This window comes from Lynx canadensis, chromosome C2 (assembly GCF_007474595.2).
Source record: "Lynx canadensis isolate LIC74 chromosome C2, mLynCan4.pri.v2, whole genome shotgun sequence".
In the NCBI taxonomy this organism is placed as follows: domain Eukaryota; kingdom Metazoa; phylum Chordata; class Mammalia; order Carnivora; family Felidae; genus Lynx; species Lynx canadensis.
The window spans coordinates 89,098,009-89,121,221 of record NC_044311.2 but is presented as its reverse complement, the minus strand read 5'-3'; the positions used below and the strand labels follow the sequence as shown (position 1 = coordinate 89,121,221).

Genomic DNA, 23,213 nt, shown 5'->3' with positions numbered 1-23,213 from the left:
GCTCTTTCTCTCTGTCTCTCTCAAAAAAAAAATGAATAAACATTTTTTAAAAAAGCAGTATTTGCTCATTAAAACTTACCTATTTCACTGGTAGTACATTGTGCCTTACTTTGAAAAAAAAAAGGCTTTTTTTTTTATTTTATTTTTTGAGAGAGAGAAAGAGACAGAGAGTGAGCAGGGGAGGGGCAGAGAGAGGGAGACACGGAATCTGAAGCAGGCTCCAGGCTCTGAGCTGTCAGCACAGAGCCCGATGCGGGGCTCGAACCCATGAACTGTGAGATCCTGACCTGAGCTGAGGTCAGACACTTAACCAACTGAGCCACCCAGGCCCCCCTTTCCCACCAAAAAAAAACTTTATTAAAGTAGAAAGAGATGGAGGAATGTGAGTAATTACAGCTTTCATGGAATGTGCAACCTGACCAAATTCATGAAAGATACATTAAAATAATTCCTGAATCTAAAAAGTATTTAACACACCAAATCTGTTAAAATTAAAAATACTCCAAAACCTCAAGCATTATTTGTAGAGGAAACAAACCCAAACTAGAAACAACCTTTGTGTCTGAATAAAATGAATGAGTTTGATAAAAGTAAAAGATTGAATATAAATTCCCCTTTAGCCCCAACACCCATAGATATCTGATGCTTTGATATATGAACATCAGTGTGAGAGGAAGAGCTGGGTGATAAGATACGGTATATTTTCTCTGCACAGTTTTAGAACATTTCCCCCCAAATACTAAAAATATGTATATACCAAAATTATTTTTTTAAACGTTTCTCTATACACAAAAGAATTGAGATGAGAAAAAGAGCCTAGAGGAAAGTTTCTACCACCACGCATATCTGTACAAAGTAAGCATTCAATAACTAATGACATTTGGGTGTGCTTCCCTGGTACATGTAATGTTCTTCTCAGCTGAGGCCGTGTGTGTGTGTGTGTGTGTGTGTGTGTGTGTGTGTGTGATATTTAGCATTTTGATTTAACATCCGTTTTTCATTTGACCCAAGTGATTTTACTGAGTGCCTTGGCCCTTGACCAGGTGCTTGCCTGGCTTCCCTCCCTTGGTTTTTGGATTTGGAGAGTCAAGGTGTCCAGGGCTTGTCTGCACTGAGCACGAGCCCCTTTCAGGAGAACGGCCTCACTGTGACAGTTGTGCCTTTCCTCCTGTGGTGGCCTTAATGGATCACATCTTCCATTTTCGTAATGATAATTTAGAAGCTGTGGCCCCATTAACTGGGATGGAATTTGGAACCCTGTGCACAGAACGCATTCTTCCCAGAGATGAGACAGCTCTTCACTGACTCCCCTCTGCCTCTCTGGAGGTGAGCATGAGAAACATTGCCCCTGAGCGACAAGGTGGAGGGCCCCAGGCCAGGCCTGGGGAGGAGACTTCTGCCACCTTTTGCATTAGAGTCAGTGATAAGGCAAAGGATCTGTCCCCTTGTGTGAGGACAAGACATCCCCCCTTCTGGGTGCTCTGGGTATGCCAAAGTAGTGGAGATGCCTTAAGAAGAGTATCCCAAGAGACAAAGGCCTCTGTTTTTCCAGCTTAAGGTATGAAAGGACACCGTGTTGCAAGGGCATGGTTCATAGAATAAGTCACTTGCTGATTCCAGATTCTCTGATCTCTCTGGGTCAAGGGAAGAGCTGTGGACAATTCAGGGCCCCAGGCCCTTAAATCCTAAGAAAATGGTATCTGCCAGCAGAGGAGGTGTGCTGTGTGGGGCAGTGGCCTGACAACCAACTAGAGCAGCTTCCCCGGCTGCAGGGCTGTGCACATGTGGCAGGCTTCTGTGGAAAGGGACTCCTGCCCAGGAATAGTAGGGGACGTTGCGGCATGTTTTCTGGGAAATACAATGGGAATTTGGATTGTTGAAATATTTAAGTCTTGTTGGAATCATTAATTTTTCTTTTTTAAAAGTATTTATTTATTTTTGAGAGGGAGAGAGGGGGAGAGCAGGGGAAGGGCAGAGAGAGAGAGAGGGAGAGGGAGAGAGAGAACCTTAAGCAGGCTCCACACTCATTGCAGAGCCTGACACGGGGCTCAGTCTCACAACCGTGAGATCATGACCTGAGTCAAAATCAAGAGGAGGATGCTTAATGAACAGAGCCACCCAGGAACCCCTTGATAGGTTTCTCTTTTTGTTATGCTTTTTACTGATACTTTGATTTGGTCTGTACTTGATTTGGTGAATTAATGCCAGTCTCCTGGAACTGGATGAGAGAAAAGATAGGTCATTCATCGAGTTAACAGTTATATGTCAGACAACTAACTAAATACTTTATGTTACCTCATGTAACCCACAGGAGAGAGTTTCTGATTCAGAGTGGGGACCTATGACAAAGGTGTATAATGTACCCCTACTTTTTTTTTTTTTTCAACGTTTATTTATTTTTGGGACAGAGAGAAACAGAGCATGAACAGGGGAGGGGCAGAGAGAGAGGGAGACACAGAATCAGAAACAGGCTCCAGGCTCTGAGCCATCAGCCCAGAGCCTGACGCGGGGCTCGAACTCACGGACCGCGAGATCGTGACCTGGCTGAAGTCGGACGCTTAACCGACTGCGCCACCCAGGCGCCCCTGTACCCCTACTTTTAAGAGTGAAGTCAATGGGATTCACATAATACACACATTTGCCAGTGATCTGCTCCTACCATTAGCCCCTGACACAGAGTTTAGCATTACCAAAATGATAGCTTTTATCATTTGATTATTTCTAGAAGAACCAGTATCTCTTTCAGAGTGTACTACATAAGTAACTTCATTTAGAGAGAAAATTTAGCTGGATTTTTTCATGGAAAGTTGTGATTATCTTGCAAGCTAACTTTGCATGCTTTTGTAGCCAGCCAGAGCAACTGGGAACCAGGTTCAAAGTGAGAACCTTTTGGCAAGGCTGAAAACTTTCATCAAGATTCTGCCAAGTAATTATTTCAGGAGAGTGACTGCTTGCTTCACTGGTTTCAGTTAATCACCGCAAGATAGGGCCTTGGGAGAAGGGCTGTCCATCCTATGATCTCCAGTTAATGACTGCAAGAATGAAACAGGAAAACAGAGTTTAGGCAACAAAAGTGGAGGCAGGGTGTAAGTATAGAGGGTTTTTGAGTTAGCAAGATTATGCTGGAATTTAATTATATTTTCCATTGTGACCAAAGTGATGGAGGGAGAGGCCTTGTAAGGGGGACAGGTAGGATGAGGTGGGTAATAAAACAGACTGTGCTGCAGGTGCATTGCATTTTACAGAACAGATTCTGTTTACATCTTGGGCTATGCAGTACTTTGAATATGATGATAATAATAGCACGGTATATATATATAAGGGATTTAAATTAATAAAGCTGTTTTGAGGTAAGGGTTTAAGAAAATACTCATTAAGCCAGAATTGTTGGTCATATTACTGACTTCTGGCCAGGGAAGCTGGTTAGTTTAGGCAGCTCAGCTCAGGGGAAGGGGCAGGAGAGGAGAGGAGGAGGGAAGCATCTGGTCGTTGGTCACCTGGAGGCTGAAGAACTCAAGGGGCCCAGCTCCAGCCGTGGCCCTCTCATGACAGGCCAGAGAGCAGAACCAGGATGAAGGGCTGAGACACGTGGACAGCCAAGGCTGGGCTATGTCCCCTCCAGGGTAGGCAGCAATATTCTTGCTGTCTCACTCCATGCAAGCTTCTCCTTGCTGACCCTTGAGCTCACAGAGCAGTCTTTTAAAAGCGTAAATAAGATCACATCTCTTATTTAAAACATTCCTGTTGCACATGGACACTTGAAAGCTTTGAGTTACTCCTGTTTCCTCATGTTATGCCTTACCTCCTGCAGAGAAGAGGGTTTGGGGAGGGGAATAGATTTAGTCGGTATTCCCCTAAGCCCTGAAGATAAGACAGGAGAAAACTGTGACCTCCTAAGTTCTCTCTACATTCCATCTGGAACTGACACTGCATACTCAGACGTAGAATGTCTGAGATTATTCAGTTCAACCCCCTCATTTTAAGGATAGAGAAACTAAGGCACAGAAGAGACAAGTGACCTCTTAGGTGAGTGTTAGAGCTGGACCAGAACTCATGTCTCCTGAGTCCTGGGCCAGTGACTTGGATGGAAGGGCATTTTAGGCTGGCAAAGAAGAACGGCAGTGCCAGACTGCAGGGAGTGGAGGAGACACCTGGTAGGGAATGGAAAGGCTATAAAGAATGAAAATATTCTTCTTGTTGGCCATATCCCCAGGACAAGCGTGACCCCCAAATGCTCCTTAACAGAGGCATAAACAGTGACACAGGAGAACCGCATGGCTAGATGGCCCAAAGGCCATGACATGTCATTTTTGCATAATGACTAAGCACCCCTGTTTATTCAGACTCTTAACCCAGCTCTTTGACCTTGCTCTTTCCTTTTAAGTCATGGGAGACCTTCTCTACCATTCTTATCTTTTCCTTTGATTTCTGGCTGCTGTTTAGAATCTAGGTGCCCATTTGTCTCAGGTTCTAGCTGAAGGAAAACGGAGGTGACGGTGATGAACCTGGGCAATGTGACTCGCCCCGCGGTGTTTTGCTGTTTTGAAAGGGGATTGTAGAGAAGAAGAATGCGCAAATTCATGAGTCAACATTATATTTATCCCTCTATTGTGAGGAATACTCCCTCTCCTTCTTTTGTGAAGCATAATCACTTGTTAGTTTTAGTAAGACATTTCTCTGCCCACTGATAAGGAAACAAAAAAGGCATTTACTGTGCTAGTCTCTAGAATGTGAAATGTAAGCTGTGGTCTTTTGTTTGTTTGTTTGTTTTTAGCTTTCATTTATGATCACAGGCTTCAGGGTTGAAGGGGGCCTTGGAGGACTGCCAGCCTCACCACCCCCTCTGTGCAGGAAGCCCCTTCCCAACATCTCTGCCAGTGGTTCTGATCCCTTTCCTCTGCACCCCCACAGCGAGTTGCCTCCGCCTCCGTAGAAACACTTCATTTTGCTCTAAATTGCAGTTATTTGAGGACTTTTCTTAAGTCTCAGCTGTGAGCCCCTGAGGGCAGGAATCCTGTCTCGTTTCTCTTTGATCTCCCACAGTCCCCAACACAGAGCCTGGCCAACGCTCCATAAATATTTGAATGAGTGACAAAGTGTTAACAGCCTCCAGAGGCAACCACGGTTAGACATCTCTAAGAGCTAGAAAGTTCTTCCTAAAAGTGAGTAGAACTATGCCTCCCTATGTTCCCCATGGGGAGAGAATGTAAACAGGCCGTGATGACAGAGGGCCAGGCATCCATAAGATGCACCTGAAGGACGCTGGAAAGAGGCTAGTGCCTGCTCTTATTGTTTTTCCTGCTTCCCATCTGGCCAAAGCTCACGAGGTCTTTAAAACCCAATAATCCTAGATAAATCCAGATAAGTGTGGGGTGGGAGAGAGGGTCTTCAGGATTTGAATCCAGTTTGGAAGGACAGCTCTATCAGATGCTGTCAATGTCCCTCCTGTATCCTTTCAGCCAGCCCTGAAGGATAAATGCAGAGGGCTCCCATATACCCTGATAACTTCCTGAGTTTCTCTGCCCATGGTCACTTTCTGACCTGGGAAGTGTGCTTGACCTGTGTGTAGGGCAGGCTGGAATTGCCAGGGAGTGACTCCAGGAGGGACCCTCCACCATGAGCAATGGCACTTTAATGCATGAATACCCCAGATTCCTCACCTCCCAGTGAGACAGCCCAGATTCAATGCAGTCTCTTAAAAGGCTTCAGGAGGGATGACCTCCAATTGCTCATAGCACTAACCCACTCCTAAACACATGCTTTGTTCATTTTCGTTGTTTCTTTGACTTCCCCAGTCCCTCACCTTGCTTTTTGGAATCATGTCCAAATAAAGCATGCGACCCAAATACTTGTTGCAAGATCTGCTTTGGGGGCAACCCAAACTGAGACCGTGACACAAGCAGGAAATTTGAGGGAATCCAAATGTTATTCCCTTAGAAGACAGAACTATTAAAATCAGTGCATGCCTTTTTTTCTCTTTCTCTTTTCTTTCCAAGTACAGAGTTGGTTTTTCTGTTAGTTCTATAAATAGAGTTTAATTTTAGGTAGAATCTGTGTCCTAACTCAGAAAACAAGGCTGAGAATGACTCCTAAATCTTTGAAGGATAGTTATTTCAAATAACAAGAGTCAGTAATATTCTAGCTCTATTAAGGAAATGCACTGCATCAGAAAGGTCTTAGGCCAGACTAAAGAAAGAGATTACACATGGGGGTCATTAGACATCAGGATGGATTTGTGTTTGAGCATTTCACTTAACCTTTTAAACTTCCACAGGGACCTTTTAAATGAAGAGAGACCTTATCAACCTGGCTCAGGTTTGGGATGGAGTGCTTGAGGTCAGGGACAGCTAAGATGAATAGGGACCGTGAGGGAAGGGGGAAAGGAAAACCAGAAACCTTCATTTAGCCAATACTAATGAACTACTCCTGCACTAATAATAGAGCCAGGAGAAAGTGCCATTGCTGAAGAATATTTATTGTCATTTGAGAAGATTTGTAACAAAGAACGAAGGTGCACAAGCAACTTGCTGCCATGGTCCTTCTTCAGGAAGACATTGTGTGATTCAGAAAGGCTCCTTGTGGATGCCACAATATTACTTGGTTGTTTTGACACTTCAAACAATTAATAGGAGGTAGCAGCTAAAAATATTCATGCTTGCTACTGGCTTATGTTTGTGCGGTTTTTCTTTTGCCTTGTTCCTGGAGGGTTTTCTGTTGGCCTAGTAGGAAATAACACACATGCCGTGAATTTTTAATTGGAAATCAAAGATGGGAATGAATGTAAACAAAACACGTGATGAAAGAAGTAAGCGGGTCCAGAAGAGGCCTACAGATGCTTTTCGGGGATAACCCACAGATGCTTTTTGAGGGTTAAGTAGGGAAATAACCCTAAGTCTAAAGGATAAGAAAGAATCCCACATATCTTACTTTTAGCATGGAAGAATATTGTTGCTTCAAATGGTCTTTTTATTTAAATCTTGACTGACGGCCAGTGTCCCAGCTCTTTCAGTAGGGAGAGGGGCAGAGGTTTAGCAAAGTCTTTGCTTGGTAATAGGAAGAAGTGTAGTTATCACAAGACTTGTGTTCTTTGCTCCTTTTGATGAACACCACCACCCTGTTGTAGGTGGCAACAATGCCCTGGATATAACTCTCTTCTGAGCAAGAGAGGTGTCTTTTGCCCTGGTCTGAGCCTCTACTTCCAGAGAGTCACTCTTGGAAGCACCATGCTATGCTGTTCCTGTGGCATGACTTCATTAGATGATTGTGGGGATGACTAAGACTGTCCGTGAAAAGTGATTCCATTCATGTGCATTAATAGTTGGCACAAAAACTATGTTGGTCCCCAGAATGAAACATCTTGGTTACTGTACCGGCTATCAGTTGAAATTTTATGTTGTAGACAGACTTCTCTTGGGCCAAAAATGGATACACTCATGTGGCCTGTACTAGCCTCTCTCAAACTTTTTGTTTTGAGTAGGCTCCTTCCCCAAATACCCCACCCCAAAAGTGCTCGGTGGATGCTTTTCCAGCTTGCCCCACTAAATACTCTGTCTCCTCTACTTCCCAGAATGCTTATGTCAATATCAACCGCATCATGTCCGTGGCTTCCCGCCTCTCTGAGGCCGGCCATTATGCCTCACAGCAAATCAAGCAGATTTCCACACAGCTGGACCAGGAGTGGAAGAGCTTCGCTGCTGCTCTGGATGAACGCAGCACCATCCTTGCCATGTCGGCGGTATTCCACCAGAAGGCTGAGCAGGTGAGGCCAAGGGGGCTGCTGTAGCCACTGTTGGTCAGAAGGATGGGAGTATATGTACTGTCTCTCTCTTTGAAACACTCAAGGCCCTGCTGAGTAATTGCAATAGTAACCCATGTTCTACTGCTTTCATGGCCCCTGCGCATATAAGGAAATATCGGTAACTCTGGATGGTTTTGCTTAACATCCAAACAAGGAACATAGAGCCTGTTTACACTCGGCTTGGTAGATTATTATTACTGGTGTGTGTGTGTGTGTGTGTTGACTACATTCTCAGAACACAGATGAAATGGGGGAAACTAAATACTGATCACTGAGTGCTGAAATCAGGGGGGTACTAATCTTACGTGAAGCACTGGCTATGGATAATAATAATGTAGTAATTACACAATGACTAGATATAATAATTCTTTGTTGCTACTTATTTACTGGCTTTGGTCAGTGACATTACCAAGCCATTTTACAGAGAGGAACACTGCAGCTCGGAGAGACTGAGTGACCTGCCTAAGACCCAGTGGTGTGTTGGAGCTGGCTCTAAGCAGCCTATGAAGAGCCAAAGGTCAAATTTTCAGCAAATTCATGAGCTGGTTATTAAACATAGCCATTATTTAAAACTAAATTATATACATTTACAGTAAATATACTAAAAACAAAAGTAATAGGTACTCAAAACTCATCACTCCTAGTTATTTTACTACATTTTATTATTACCTGTGCTCCTTAAATTATATCTATTTGTCTTTGTGGTGAAAATACTATACGGTTGTGTGCTCCTGATAAGTTCTTCCCAACTCCACATTCTGTGATGTCACATTGGTAGCTTGAAATAGACCAAGGTAGACGTTTTAAACCACGGGAATCATCAAATGCTACAACCAGGGCTTGATTTATTGTTTTGTTGATTGCCTGGAGTCTTAAGAAAATGAAGGAAAAATATTTAAAGATGCAGACTAAACTTGATTAAAGATGTGTCCTGACTATAGCTGTTACATTGTAAATAGTAGCACACCAGGTTGAAGAAATACTCTTCTGATATTCAAAAACTATTACTACATTTAGCACAGAAGTCACTCACATCACTGATGAAGGAATAATGCTCTGACATAAGTCTTGAGGTATTTTTCACTTTTGTCTTTCACCTTAATATTAGCAAAAATATTAGCTAACTTTCATATAAGTTTCTTGTTTGCAAACAAAAGCATCCTGTGAGAATTGGTCGGCTATATGGAATTTACAGTAAGGAACATTATATATATGTTGTCATTCTTTGTAAATTATGTGCTACACATTCTTTATATCAGTAAAGTTTACAATACTCGTGTGTGTGTACACACACACACACACACACACACATGCTGTTTATTAAACATTTACCAACATACCACTGAGAAAATCACACAATCTGTGAACAGCTGGGATTTCAACCGAGATGTGTCTAACATTAAAGCTTGTGGTTTTAACCTCTAAATTCCTTTCTTTGTATGACATTTGGGTAGCTTGCAGATTGTGGGGAGTCCTAGATGAGGTCATACCTTAAATATCTCCCTCTGTTACCCACCTAGCATGGAAGGCAGCATGGGATAATTGCAAGAGTGTAGGCTTCAAGGCCAGGCACATGTAGGTTCTAATAGTTAGCTCTTAGGCTAGTCACCTCACCAATCGGAGCCTGTTTCCTCATCTCTAATGCAAGGATAATCATAAACCTCACAGCACTATTATAAGAATTAGAGACGGAACATGTAATGTGCCTCATGTCCTTTTTAAATGCTAGACATCACAACTGTAATTGTTTAACATACTATCCTGGTATCTTTGTATTTCCTTCATTTGTGTCTGTTTCCACCTGAGACCTTCCCAAAGACTGAAATACTTGTATCATAAGTCAAGGACAGCCCGACACATTGAAAGGGATCTAGGCCTTTTATTAAAGGATGATGGTGGTAGTGACTGACAATGACTCGTTAGTTCATTCCAAGGACCAGGAGAATATTCATGTCAAATCTCCTGTTCTCTCCTCAACCCTACCACTTGCACATTTTGTTCAAGGTGTGTCCAGATTGGCAAGGGAGACTCCATGCCTCCCTTTCTGTCTCTCTGCCTTTCTCTCCTTGAGGTGACCATTTTGTGGGGTCTGCTCTAGGGCTCTTGTTAAAGTATTACAGGGAAATCCCAAGGGCCTTGAAGAGGTGCGCCCCCCGTGGCTGACACACGAACGTCAGGTTGCTTTCAGGGTCCTCTGTGAAATGGTTATTGGTGGAGTAAAGAAGCTTCTGAGATGTTAGCAAGTGTGTGCAGTCTGATACTTGATGGCACCCTGCACACTTCTGGAATTGTTAAGAGATGGCCTAATGCGATAAAAACATTCAGAATGAAAAGTCAACCACAGTAGCCACAGGCCGGCGGCTGACACACACCCAGGCAGGCTGACACACACCCAGACTACCCAGACTAGAACTCACGCAGCTGCAGAAAGTACAGTGCCAGAACTGAGAGTGACTTCTAGTTGATGTTTCCTGACTTGGATTGCTTTGGATCAGAAGCAATTTTATTTGTATCTATTTTTTAATGCAGTTTCCTCAGGTATTACCAGTCCTTCAGGGAAACTCATAAACCATGCTTCTTTTTAGCTAGGAGAAAAAAACAAAAAACAAACATGCTCCAAACAGCAGATTCAAGGCTATTTTTTCAAAGCTATTATGCATTTATTTAGGCAGCTTTTTATTGTCCTCATATGGGCTGTTCTAGGCAATGAGATAAAAAGGTATTTAGGCAATTAATTTAAATGGAGCTGTGCACCCAGGCGAGAGGAATCACAGACAGAACCATTCCAGACTATTGGGTGAAGAATTATTTGCATTTTAGAGGTGTATTTTTCCACCCAATAAATCTGAGTGATTTCAGTTAGCTCACCTTTTGTGCATGGAGACCCATAGTCTTCCACAGTTGTTAATTTTAATTTTTAAATAATTTTATGTCTGTTGAGATCTATATCTATATATCACATCCCAGGAGCCAGTGCCATTATAGGCCCAGTGCAATTTGTCCCCCTAAGCTGCCCTTCCTCTCTCCTATCTCTGAGGATACTGACCCAACAGTGGAGATCTTGTTGAGCATTAATCTTCACCCCCTGTGGGAATGGCCTTTGCAAGTTCCCTGGAGTGCCTGACGGTCTTGTGTGAGGTGTTTTTTGTGCCTCTGCACAACTCATTACACGTGTGTGGAAATCTCCTGTGCCATTATATGCAGCCTCTCACATGCACCTGTGAGTGTGCCTAGGACAAGAAGCTCTAAGGTGTATTGTAATGTAGTGAGCTCTTCCCACACCTGTATTTTGTAGCCAATGTGTGCATATAGCCTGTTGAACACGTAGACGGCTCCCCCCGTCAGTGGTTTCATAACAATAATCTTTGCTTGTGGAAACTGCACTTCCTGAACAGGTACTGGGTCTTCTGTACAGGTGGAAACTGCACTTTCTGAACAGGTACAGGTACTACTTTTGTCGGGTTGGTGTTTGTAGAATTAGAAAACTCCATTCTCTGCAGTGGTCTCTGAGGCTCACAGAGGTGCCAGATGTTTCTTCCAAAGGCATCTGACCACCTCTACAAAGATCTGCCCATTGCCCACCCCCAGTGCTCCCGCACCGACCCAGCTTCTGTCTCGTTCCAGTTCCTGTCGGGAGTGGACGCCTGGTGCAAGATGTGCAGTGAGGGTGGCCTGCCATCCGAGATGCAGGACCTGGAGCTGGCAATCCACCATCATCAGTCCTTGTATGAGCAGGTGACCCAGGCCTACACGGAGGTGAGAACCAAGCCGGACACCCAGGGCTCCTGGGTGTGTATGTATGTGGGTGAGTGGCCAGAGCACTGGCCTGCATGCTGTGAAATAGCCTGGGTGGACTAAGAAGAAGAGAAAGATCATTTTTCTCCCTTTGGAGACATCTTTAAGATCCTTGATCTATGAATGATCTCCATTCATAGATCTCTGGCCAGGAAGCAAAAGAAGTGTGGCCATCAGCAGGCACCACCTTGTCGCACATGTGCTCATGTGCGCACGCATGCCCACACACACACACACACCCCCTTCACCCTGTGTGTGAAGATCGGGCTCTCTCCCCTGGAAGAGGAGTATAACAAAGCAAGGCTGTGTTCCTCCGTTTGCTTTCTGCCTGGTGAATGGGTGTGTACACACTATCCCTGCCACCCCTTTTATGAAGCAGCCCATCAACAAATACCAATTTTCTCACTAGAAAGTCTGGAGGAAAACTCACCATGGGGTGGAGATAAATGTTTGCAGGAGTAAGAAGCTGTCATGGAAGTTAAGGACAAATTAAAAGACTCTTTCACTGAAAAACCAAAGGGCAGGCACATGGTACAAGTTGAGAAGTGGGGGAAGTTTCTTGCCTTTGCTTTCCAAGGGAAAAGAAAGGGGCATACAGGCGTTATCTGTGTGGAGGTACTCAAGTAAGTGAGTTAACTAAAGGGCGTGAATTCTGAGAGAGAGGCTGGAGGGCATAAGAGATGGACTAATTAAGGAAGCTGCATGAGGAGGGGAAAGTGAATTCACATCTGGCCATGGGGCAGGGACATTTGGAACAGTGTTTCTCCAAGCCAGTTCTGGGACCCTCTGTCTCAGACTCCCCTGCAGTACTTGTTAAAGATGCATCTTCCTGGGTTCCACCTCCAACTGAATCAGAATGTCGAAAACTGGGGCCTGGAACCTACATTTTAATAAATATTACGCCAGGTGAGTTTGATGCGTGCTGAAATCAAAGAACCAGTGGCTTCCTGGTAAGAGTCAAGGTTTTTGCCACAGTCAAAGCTGAGTTTGACTCTTGGCTCCCCTGTTTATAGGGGAGTGACTTGAGGCACGTTACTTAACAACTCTAAACCTCAGTTTCTTCTGTGAAGTGAAGGTGATAACACTTGCCTGTAGTTTGAAGGGTTACAAAGATAGTGCATGCAATGCACTTGGCCCAGTGCCTGACAGTAATAAGTGCTAAAAAAAAATGGTAACAGGTTTTGTTATTATAGGAGGCAGAGAGGAGGGCTTTTGAGCCAAATCTGATCTCATCAGCTCTGATCCAAATGGCCCAAGGCTTCTCTTTTAACAGAACTGTGCCCCCATCCATGGGTCAAGAATCTCTAAATTTACTCCTTGTAAGATACAAAAATAGAGCGTACCAATGAGATTAATATTATACTTAACATGTTTCACACTTGTGGGGTGTGTGTATTATTATATAGAGAGACACAGTATTTCTCCCAAATTTTTGTCAGGCCCTAGCATTGTTGGACATAGATATTCCCTCCAAACCCACCTCAGAGTTCAGTGGGCCGTCCCTGCCTCCTGCAGATGTGGACTGAGGCAGAGGACTGGAGCTCTGTTGACTTGGATGTTAGGACTTGGCCCTCCAACTCTAACCACCCTGCCCTTGACATAGCACAGTGCCAAAGACAGCATCTGCTCAGAGTTCCCTGAAGAGAGCTCTCCTGGGTTTGGCCACAGGATATTTGTCTTATTCACATCTCTGGAGAGTGTTACCCCTGGCAATGCATTGGAGGCAGGAATAGTGGGATGGGGTAGGTAGAGGTAGTCACCTAGATTGGCTGTATTCCTCCAGCCAGGCTTCCTCTCCTGTCTCAGCCACAGATTCTCCACCCAGTATTCCTCTGAACCACCAACCCCCTGGCCCCACACTGTTTCTGTTGCCCCATGAACAGGGTGAGTAACAGCTGCCTTTGTGTTCCTGAACCCTAATAAGCTATTTTTAGGACACAAAGGTGGGATAAGGGGAGGCCTGGGCCCAGCAACAGCACCTCATTCACCATCGTAAGGCTGGAGGTGGGAACACGCTTCCTTCCCCACCTTGATGGAAGAAAAAGAAGAGCATTCAACTCCAAACCAACTTTGATTTAATCTTTAACCAAATTAATTTAGGGCCTTAAAATCCCTGAATTCCCTAGTTACCACTGTTTTAAATTGAGAAGATATATGCTCTACTGGGTCCTCTGCCAGCTTTGGAGAGCCACAGGTGTCAATCAGATGATGCCACTTTCCAGAAATACTGGTGCCTGCAATTGTGCCAAGATTCCAATAGGAATGACAGGGAGTGTCACCCCCGCTGGTCTCAGCACTGAGGGCGAATGTTGGGGAACATAAGAACATAGATATTGTGTCTACAAGCTAAAGGTCCCTCCCTGGGGTGCCTGGGTGGCTCAGTCGGTTAAGCGTCCAACTTCGTTTCAGATCATGATCTCATGTTCTGTGGGTTTGAGCCCCGCGTTGGGCTCTGTGCTGACAGTTCAGAGCCTGGAGCCTGCTTCAGATTCTATGTCTTTCTCTCTGCCTTTCCCCCCTCGCACTCTGTCTCTCTCTCTCTTAAAAGTAATTAAACATTAAAAATTAAAAAATAAATAAATAAAGGTCCCTCCCTTACTCTACATGTTCTGGAAAGATGGGGATGTTACCATGCTCAGGAGGGGAAAAAAAAGGAAGTTGTACAGAAGGAGAGCAAAAGAAGGATAAATATTAAAAAAAGAAAGAAAATGAAGAGGAAGTAAGGAAGACGAGAGAGAGAAATGATGATGGTGGTGGAAATAGAATTAGGAACCAGTAGTACCTGCTGGCCCCCATTCTAAGCACTTTGCACATGTTAACTCACTCGATCCTCACCACTACTGTGGGAGGTTGCCCCGTTACTGTCCCTGTTTTACAGACAAGGAAACTGAGGCCCAAAGAGGTTAAGTAACTTGCCTCTGGTCACACATCTAGAAGTTTAGAGCTAGATAGAAGCAGTGAAGAAAAAAGAGGGGGAGAGGTTTATGGTGTCAATCTATATTCAGCTTCATTTCTGAAATGAAACTCTGCTGCTCGACATAGTCAAAGAGTCAGTCGAAATATCTATCAGGTATGATGGACCAGGCACTGTTCTAAGTGCTGGAGAGAGATGAGCGAGGCAGAGTCCCTGCCCTTGTGAAGCTAAAACTCAAGGCTGAGAGAGACACTGATTGAGTACCTCTCCTCCCTCAGGATTCAGGATACTGTGCTATCCCCCAGACCACAGGCTGAGCACCAGGACAGCTCTGGCTGGCACATTCCTAGGGTGTCATGGGGTCTGGGTAGGGCTGGGATTCTCAGTCCTAACCAGGGATCCCAGGGGCAGACTCTCCTCGCCTCTCTGTCCGTGCCTGCTCCTTGGCTCCCTTGGCCTAATCTTTCCTTCTTGCAGGTCAGCCAAGATGGCAAAGCACTGCTGGATGTGCTGCAGCGTCCCCTGAGTCCTGGGAACTCTGAGTCCCTCACGGCCACTGCCAACTATTCCAAGGCGGTGCACCAGGTGCTGGACGTGGTGCACGAGGTGCTGCACCACCAGCGGCGGCTCGAGAGCATCTGGCAGCACCGCAAGGTGCGGCTCCACCAGCGGCTGCAGCTCTGTGTATTCCAGCAAGACGTGCAACAGGTAACAAACAGGCCACTTCCAGCACGAGGCATCCACCTCAGGCAGGCAGGTGGCCCAAGTCCCTGACCCAGGTGACCAGGCCTGGGGACACCTGATTTACGGAGGGAAGAGGGCAAATCAGCCCCAGCTGCCCCCACCCCTTTCACCATATGGACTTACTAGTTGCATGCTTCTTGCCTAAACAACTTTGCAGATGGGCCTTCTCACTCTTTGGTGTGGGGCAGGAGACTCCGTCACAGCGTGGTTCCTTGTGTGTAGATGGCAGAGAACTTGACCCTCACTCAGGAGCTTTCTAGATGGCTCCAGGGCCTGGAGGTTATTTGAGCACTGTCAGGGTTGGACCACACACAGTGAGCTCACTTCTCAATCAGGGACACAGGTGGTCTGCTGAAGTTGGGGTGTGATGGTGGTATTCTTTGGCAAACCAGATTTAAAACATGGGCTATTCATGATAAGGGGTTATTTATGGCTTATTCTGCCTTTTTGCATTATTATACCAGTCATAGCTTTTTCCTTCACCACAAACAATAAATAGTTATGTTTTGATGATGAAAGAACAGTCTTGCCACAAATGCCCTTTTGAATGAAATGACCCATTTGTTTCCTCTCATGCTTTCTCTGTCTGTCTCCTTGGGGACCCCAGGGGGCTTTGCTCTAGTGTGGATATTCTGGGGGATGGAGAGCTGGTTGGGAGCTTGAGACTGAAGCTGGGGCTTCACATCATCTCCCTGCTGTGAGAGGCAAAGGTGGGGGCACTCATGCTATCAGTGTCTGTGGCCAGCACATAACTTCAAGCTTATACATATAAAATAACATTTCACACTCCTTCTATACTCTCTGTGGTACTGGCCAGTTGTAATCTAAAAGTGTATCAAAATTTACATGAAACACTGAGAGCCAATTGGACATGTCTTTGGAGTATTGAACCCCTTCTCAGCTGCTGTGGGAGGGTCCCCAGTGCCAGGTGCCCCAAGACAGAGAGGGGATGGAGAGTGAGCAGGACATCCTGTCACTGGCTGGGACACTCTCTGGGAAGGGGTTCACTATGCAACCAGGCCTGGGAGTAGGCAGACCTTCAGGAGTGTTTCCAATTCTCGAGCTACCCTAGCTTTGTTGAAGGCAGCCCAACTCCACCACCCCAGGCTGGAGCAGTGATTGAGTCATCAGAGGCGACAGACACCTCAGCCTCAAGAGAGACGGACACTTATATGCTGGCCCCAGCTCTGAAACCCTTGTGGGGCCTGCTGGGAAAGGAGAAGCAAATGAATCAGTTGCCTACTCCTGCCATCTGGAACTGTCCAGATAAATATATCATCCCTGAGCACAGGAGAGCACAGAGTCCATCTGTGATTGAGACAGAGTGAGGTGCCAGCCTCCAGAGGCATGCAGACAGGGTGTTACTATTTCAGTGAACTTTGAGTGACTCACAGAGGCAACCCAGGCTGCGGGTTGTGCAGTGTCCTTGGTGAGCTCTCCGTCCTCCTGCTGTTTCATGGCTGTGGTACTGGGATGGGCCATAGAGAGGAACAGAGGGGCTGCGAGAGGGAGAGGCAAAAGGCCTCCCCAACACGAAGGTGGCATTCAAACTTGGACTATCTGGGAACTGCCGTCCCCAGACTTTTCTGTGGCCACCTTGACATCAACACTAAATCTAGAAAAAAGAAAAAAAAAGTATAGTAAAACTACACCTATGGCCATTCTACACCATGGTCTTAAAAATGAGAGTATTTCTGGAATTGAGATGCTATCATGTCTATTGTACAGTCACATTGTTGGCACTGAGCAAGAGTAAGTAGAACGTTAGGAGGTGGATGTGATGGGCTCGGATCTTCCATGAGAACTAAATCCCCTAGGATGGTAATTCCATTATTGTTTTCAGGATACGTAACTATCACTTCTGGAGCATAACTTCATTGACCCATTGTCTCACTCAGGCCTTCACTCTCCATGTCAGTGACACTGGGACAGTTGTACAAAGAAGAGTGCGGAAAAACAAGGGCTACCAAATCTTGTGATGGGTCCCCGGTGTTTACGTTATACCCAGTTAATCATCAGTACCTAGCAGGTGGTGGAGCTGGTGCTTCAAAAGACTTCTGCACAGGGGCACCTGGGTGGCTCAGTCGGTGGAACATCCATCTTCAGCTCAGGTCATAATCTCACAGTTCATGGGTTCAAGCCCCACATCGGGTTCTGTGCTGACAGCTCGGAGCCTGGAGCCTTCTTCGGATTCTGTCTGCCTCTCTCTCTGCCCCTCTCCTACTTGTACTCTGTCTCTCAAAATAAAAATTAAAAAAATAAAAATAAAAAAGGATTCTGGACATAACACACTCAATGGGTAGCATGAGAGACTTCGACTTTGGTCTCCTGACTCCCAGAAACTTAATATATTTGTTGTCTTTATTTTGCATGTTTTATGTCATCTTTTCTATATCTCCTTGAGAGTAGAAAGCATGACTTCTTCCTCTCTGTACAGCTTACAACTCTTAGCTGTATCTGACATGAAGCTGGGGTTCTCTTTATATTTGCTAACTTGAGCTGACATTATCATTAGAGGACCCCCCAGTTTCTGTTTCTGTGGGGTAGCTCAGCCCATTTGGTAGTTGCAGGGAGTAGCTGGAGTCTGCCTGTGATGTGGTGTGAAATAGCGATGTGACAGTCTTGAGGGTCCCAAGTATTTACAGCCAAGGTGGAAGATATGGGGGCATACCCTCAGTGCTCACAAAGTATCCCAGTGTTCATCAGTAATTCAGAAAGTTCGGGCTTCTGCAATGGGCCTAGAACTGTACTGCATTAGATTCTGGCAGGATGCCTAGTTAGTTAGAATGGCTCAAGACATACCCATTTGAAAATATAAAGAACAGTTCTACCAGAACATGCCAATCAGTGTGCAGTGCAGTAGAGTATTGATGGAACAGTTATAGGCAGAGGCATGAGAAGTCAGAGTTGGTGTCTTGAGGGAGGAGAGGATTGACTGAACGCTATAGTCTGTATCCAAGACTCTTCAGCACATTTGGGGTCTAAGATGTTTACTTGGCAGCCTAAGTGGAGAGCTTGTGAGTGAGCATCAGTGGCTGGAACAATACAGATTGTGCCTAGGAACACAGGCTCTGGAACCAGATACCCTGAGGGCCAATACTGTTTTACAGGTCTTGGCTGTATGACTGGGCAAGGCGTTTCACCTCTGGTGCTTCCGTTTCCTGACCTCTAAAATAGGAACGATCATCGTACCTATCTCATTGGACTGAATGAGATACAAGTGCAAGGCTTAGCACCCTGGCTGCCCTGCATGTGGTAAAGCCTCCATCAGTGTGGTCTGGGTTGTTAGTCACATCCTCTGAGTGGTACTCCAGCGCCACCTGGTGCTTGTGCTGTTAGGGAACCCCCTCCCTGCCCCCACCCCCCCCCCCCCCCCACCACACGAGCCTTTTGTTTCTAACAATAGCGACTGCTTCTGGGGTCTTCTGAGTTCTTTTCATTCAGTGATAGAATTTCAGAGCTGTCAAGGACCTGAAAGACCATCTAGTCTAACCTACATTACGATTGAGGCACTTGAGGTCCAGAGATGTGAAATAACTTGGCTGTAACCACACAGCTAGTTAATGTAGTACCAGGACCAGAAGCTAAGTGTCCTGGCTCCCTGTCCACATATCCTACAGAAAAGCCACACAAGAGAGGAGCCAGGCAGATGGAGAAGGAGACCAGGGAGAGAAACAAGAAGCACACACGCATACTTAACATAGGGAGGGGAAAGACAGACAGACAGACAGACACATGCACATATCCCAAAACAGAAGAGGGAGAGACAGAGACAGCCCATGTGGCAAAGGAAGAAAGGGAGAAAGGTTTGAAGACAGAGGGCAGAGAAACAGACACCCATGGATGGGAGGAGAAACATAAAGAGGAAAGTGAGGGAGGGAGTCACAAAAAAGGAGAGACAGAGTCTCCTGCTGGTGGAGAAGAGAGGTCAGAAGAGCGAGCCAGCCTCTGCCTGCCTGGCTTGTTGCCCCATTGCCATTACTGGGCATGGTCTTTGCCCAAGTAGGAATATTTTGCCCATTAAGGGCCCAAAGCAGAGTAAAGCAAAAAGATGAAGACCAAGGGTAGGCACCAGCGAAAAAGAGATTTCATTGAAACCTCTGCAACCAGAAGCGGCCTGGCACATCACCCTGGTGGTTGCCCTCCCTTGAGTCCCAACAGATGTGCTCAGGTTTCTCTTCCCTGCTGGGCCTGAGGGCAATGGAAATAAATCTCTAAGGACCAAACTGGAATTGGGGTTCATTAAGCTGCAGAAAGGTACAGATAAGCCAGACCCTGCTCTAGTATCGCCAGCAGAATAATTTTCAGTACTATTGTTTTTCCTGTTTAGAGTAGGACAGCACTGAGCAAGAGCCAGAAAGGGCAGTCCATGACAACATCAGCCTATCTCCACCTTCTATTTCCCCCTAACTTCTGCGGCTTTCCAGGGGTGTAAGGGACTACTTCCTAGCCCAGAGAGGCTGGACTTTGTGCTGACAAGAACAAAGAGTAGCTAGATTCTTGATCTTTCTGGTAGATGCAAACTCTGTTCCGTTGTTTTCCACAGCCAGAGCAACTGGTTTTGAACACTGTCTGCAGGTCATCTTATTTTGCCTCCCCTTCTTTTTCTTCTCCCTCTGATTTTTGCAAGAATGAATTGATGAAATGTTTTAGAACACCTGCTGTGTGCAAGACCCTGTGCTGGGAGTCCGGTCCCTCGCCTGAGAGAAGACATATGCACTGAAGGATGTATGAATGGCACACAGCTGTCTGGGTTCAGAGCGAAAGAAGCAAAATAACCATGGGCTAGTGGAGTCAGAGCAGGGAAAGTTCCCTGTGCTTGGGGTGGGATTGCAGTGGTCCTTAGAGCTCAGGCAGAGGAGATGGAGATGGTATTCCTGGGGAAGGCCAGGAAGCAGAGCTAAGTATAGCCAGGGGACAGAGAAGAGGAAGTCTAACTGGGTGCCCACCCTTGTCAGAGAAGGTGGGAGGTAAGGCAGGAAGGGTTAGGGGTGGTCTCAGTGGTGTGGGTGGGACAGTGAGGTTTGAAGCTCCAATGCACTCCCTTAAAAACAATGTCTTTTGTTGTTAAGCAGTCCAGTTGGGTGAGCTGGTGAGGGGCAGTGATGGCAGAATTTATCAGGCTTGGTGATTTTCCCTTCTGAATGACTGTGTTAATATTAAAGTCCATAGTTCTTGTAGCACAAATGTATCTCACCTGTTTCTATCAGTTTTTTGGAGCCTCACATGGAAAATTATAGGTTTTATGATGTCAGTTCCTGCCTGCCAAAGAATATGTAAAAAGGATTTGAGAGTGATTTTTTTTAAACTCTAGATATTCAATCTCTTACTAGCAGTAGTGACTATAGCCGCTTAATCATACTAAACCAGTTTGGACATTGTATGATCCAACTGAAGTTTTGCATAATAAAAGATGAGCACTTTGGGTTGCACATAGAATGATTAGTTAGAAAAGAGTGACCAGAATGATGATGGGTCTGGAAATGAACTCTTCTTCTAGGAAAGGATGAAAGTATCTAAGAAGGAAAATGCTCAGGGTGCAGTCCCAGGTAGATGAACCATCTGCAAAATTTGAAATGTGAACTGGTTACTTGTTGTATATGTTGTGGAGAGTATTCAAACCTCAGAGAGATGGTTGGGTTCCAACCCTGAGATTTTGTTACTGGGACTAAATGTGCCTATAAAAGTTGTATTGTTTAAAGCTCAGGATTCATCATCTTTCTGGGTACATATGATTAAGCATCTAATCTCTTCACTTGCCTTTTCTTATTTAATCTGCCAACCCTATGAAGCAGGTGATAGTTTGGCTCCCATCTTCCTGGTAAGGAAATTGAGCCTTAGAAAGGTTAAATAAATCTGCCCGAGGTGACACAGTTAGTAGGAGAATAAGGATTCAAATCCAAGTCTGTCTGACATCAGGTCTTGCTCTTAGCCTCTCTGCTATGCCACAGGCACTATGCTACCTGACGGGAATGCAGGGAGATCCAGCCTCTCCCCTTGAGATGTTTGTAAATTATTGCTGGAATGCCATTGCTCAAAGGGCCCTGGTGGACAAGTTGGTCCCGAAGGATGGGACTTGCCCAAGGTCATGTAGCCTGATAGCTGAGATTCATCCTCAAACCACCTGTCCAGTAAGTCTCACACAGACAAGTCATACTCATACCCAAATACTCTTTCCCGTCTACTCTGTCATTATAAAATTGCCTTCTACAGTCATTTATCTCTGATACAAATTTCCCTAGAACAGACACTACCCATTCTCATGTTTTTCACACTCGTGTTCTCAGCATTGCTGATGCTCTTCTTTGTGACACGTATCTTGAATAATATCCATTTGCCCATGCGAGTACTTAGCAGTATTAAAGTTTCCAATTAAGTTATTTGATGGTCATAATCCAATTACTGAAATACATTCAAGAAGATGATAGGTGACTCTTTGGGGAGGGTGAACACCCCAAAAGAAACCAGGGTGGAGGCTCAGCTGCAGTAGGGAAGATAGGGAGGGAATCGAGGGAGGGTTCTCCTCATTAGGTTTGCCTTCTGATTGGAGAGAAGATAGGGAAATATCCTAAACTTTAACCTCTCTGGTGTCCCTGATCTTAGAGGGAGCATTCTAACCCTCTGTCCATCCAGGCTTCTCCAAGTGTTCCCTACCTAGAATTGGCAGGGTTGGGGAGTGAGCTCTAGAGGCTTGCCTCAGACATGCTCAGACCCTCCTGCCTGGGAATTGCTTGGATTTCTAGTACCCCTCACACTCTATACTCTAATCCTCCAATCCCTCCCCACCCCACCCGGGACCCCTTCCTCTTGGCCCTACTTTCTGTCTTCCTCTCTCCCCTTCCCTGTCATGGTCTCTCTCTTGGTGCTTACTTTGATTTTCTGTATGCAAACTCTTCTCTGATTGAAGAGTAGTCATTCCATGGTGAGCACTTTCTAAGGAAGGACCTAGATGCCTCCAACTGGCAGGGCTAGGAGGCTGGTGGCACCTGGGAGATGGTGAGAGAAGTCCCTTCCCGGGAGTTACTGAGCCTCAGGGCTTCCTTGATGCATGGAAATTTTAAGTGCATTAAATTCCTTAATTCCTTTTTATTATTATGTTAATTATTGAGAAGCCGGCCATCTTCCTGGGTCCTGTTTTTCTGATAACCCCTATTCTCACCGTGTCCTTGACCCAACAAGCTATTTCTGAAACCTTGAATACAAGGCTAAATAATAAAAAGACTAGCACTTTATAACCAGTGGAGAGCTATTCAGAGATTTGAGCAGAGGAAACATGCTATCGGAGTGAGTCTGAGGTGACTTGGTGCCAGTGGAAAGCTGAGTTGGAGTGCGAGGCTTCTGGGAGCCACAATCATCATGTGGCCATAAAGCATGAACTAGGGAATGGGGCAAGGGTAGATTTGAGAGCACCTGTGAAAAGATCACTAGGACCTTTTGTTAATGGAAAACAAGCAAGATGTCAAGTGCAAATGCGGAACTATATTTTCAGAGTGTGGTCCTTAGACTCCTGGCATTAAAATCATCTGCTCGGAGTGGAGAACTTGTTACAAACACAGATTATCTAGCCCTGTTCTGTATTTTTTGTTTCAGAATCTGTGGATAATGTGGGGTCTGTTGTCAGTGAGCAAGAATGTCCTGTCCCATTCTTGGGGACCAAGGATTCCTATCCCTTCAAAGGTCCTTCTAGCTGGGCTAAGAATCAAATTGATATGAGAAAGATTAACAGAGTTTGATTAAATAAAATTTAATAGGTATATGTATGGGGAATCCACATAAACATGAAAATTCCAAAGACAGGCAAAACGAGGTATATACGTCATTCTGAACTAAGGAGAATGGGGTGGGGGTCCGACATTGCAGAGGAAAGGAATGCGTGTCACAGGGCATTAAGAAGAGCAGAGATGTTTGGTAATTAGATGTTTACCCTATGGGTCACTCAGATAAAATTTGTCTCTACTAATA

General features: G+C 45.3%; 1 protein-coding gene across 5 annotated transcripts in view; it reads left to right on the top strand.

Annotated features, from left to right (window-relative positions):
• The window catches only part of LOC115523297 (kalirin), a 482,303-nt gene that overhangs the window by 275,376 nt on the left and 183,714 nt on the right, over positions 1 to 23,213 (top strand). For all 5 annotated transcript variants that reach the window (XM_030329206.1, XM_030329205.1, XM_030329203.1 and 2 more), the window contains exons 7-9: positions 7,568 to 7,759; positions 11,423 to 11,554; positions 14,985 to 15,215. In XM_030329206.1, the coding sequence (XP_030185066.1) occupies positions 7,568 to 7,759; positions 11,423 to 11,554; positions 14,985 to 15,215 (555 nt within the window). The remainder of the gene's footprint in view (positions 1 to 7,567; positions 7,760 to 11,422; positions 11,555 to 14,984; positions 15,216 to 23,213) is intronic.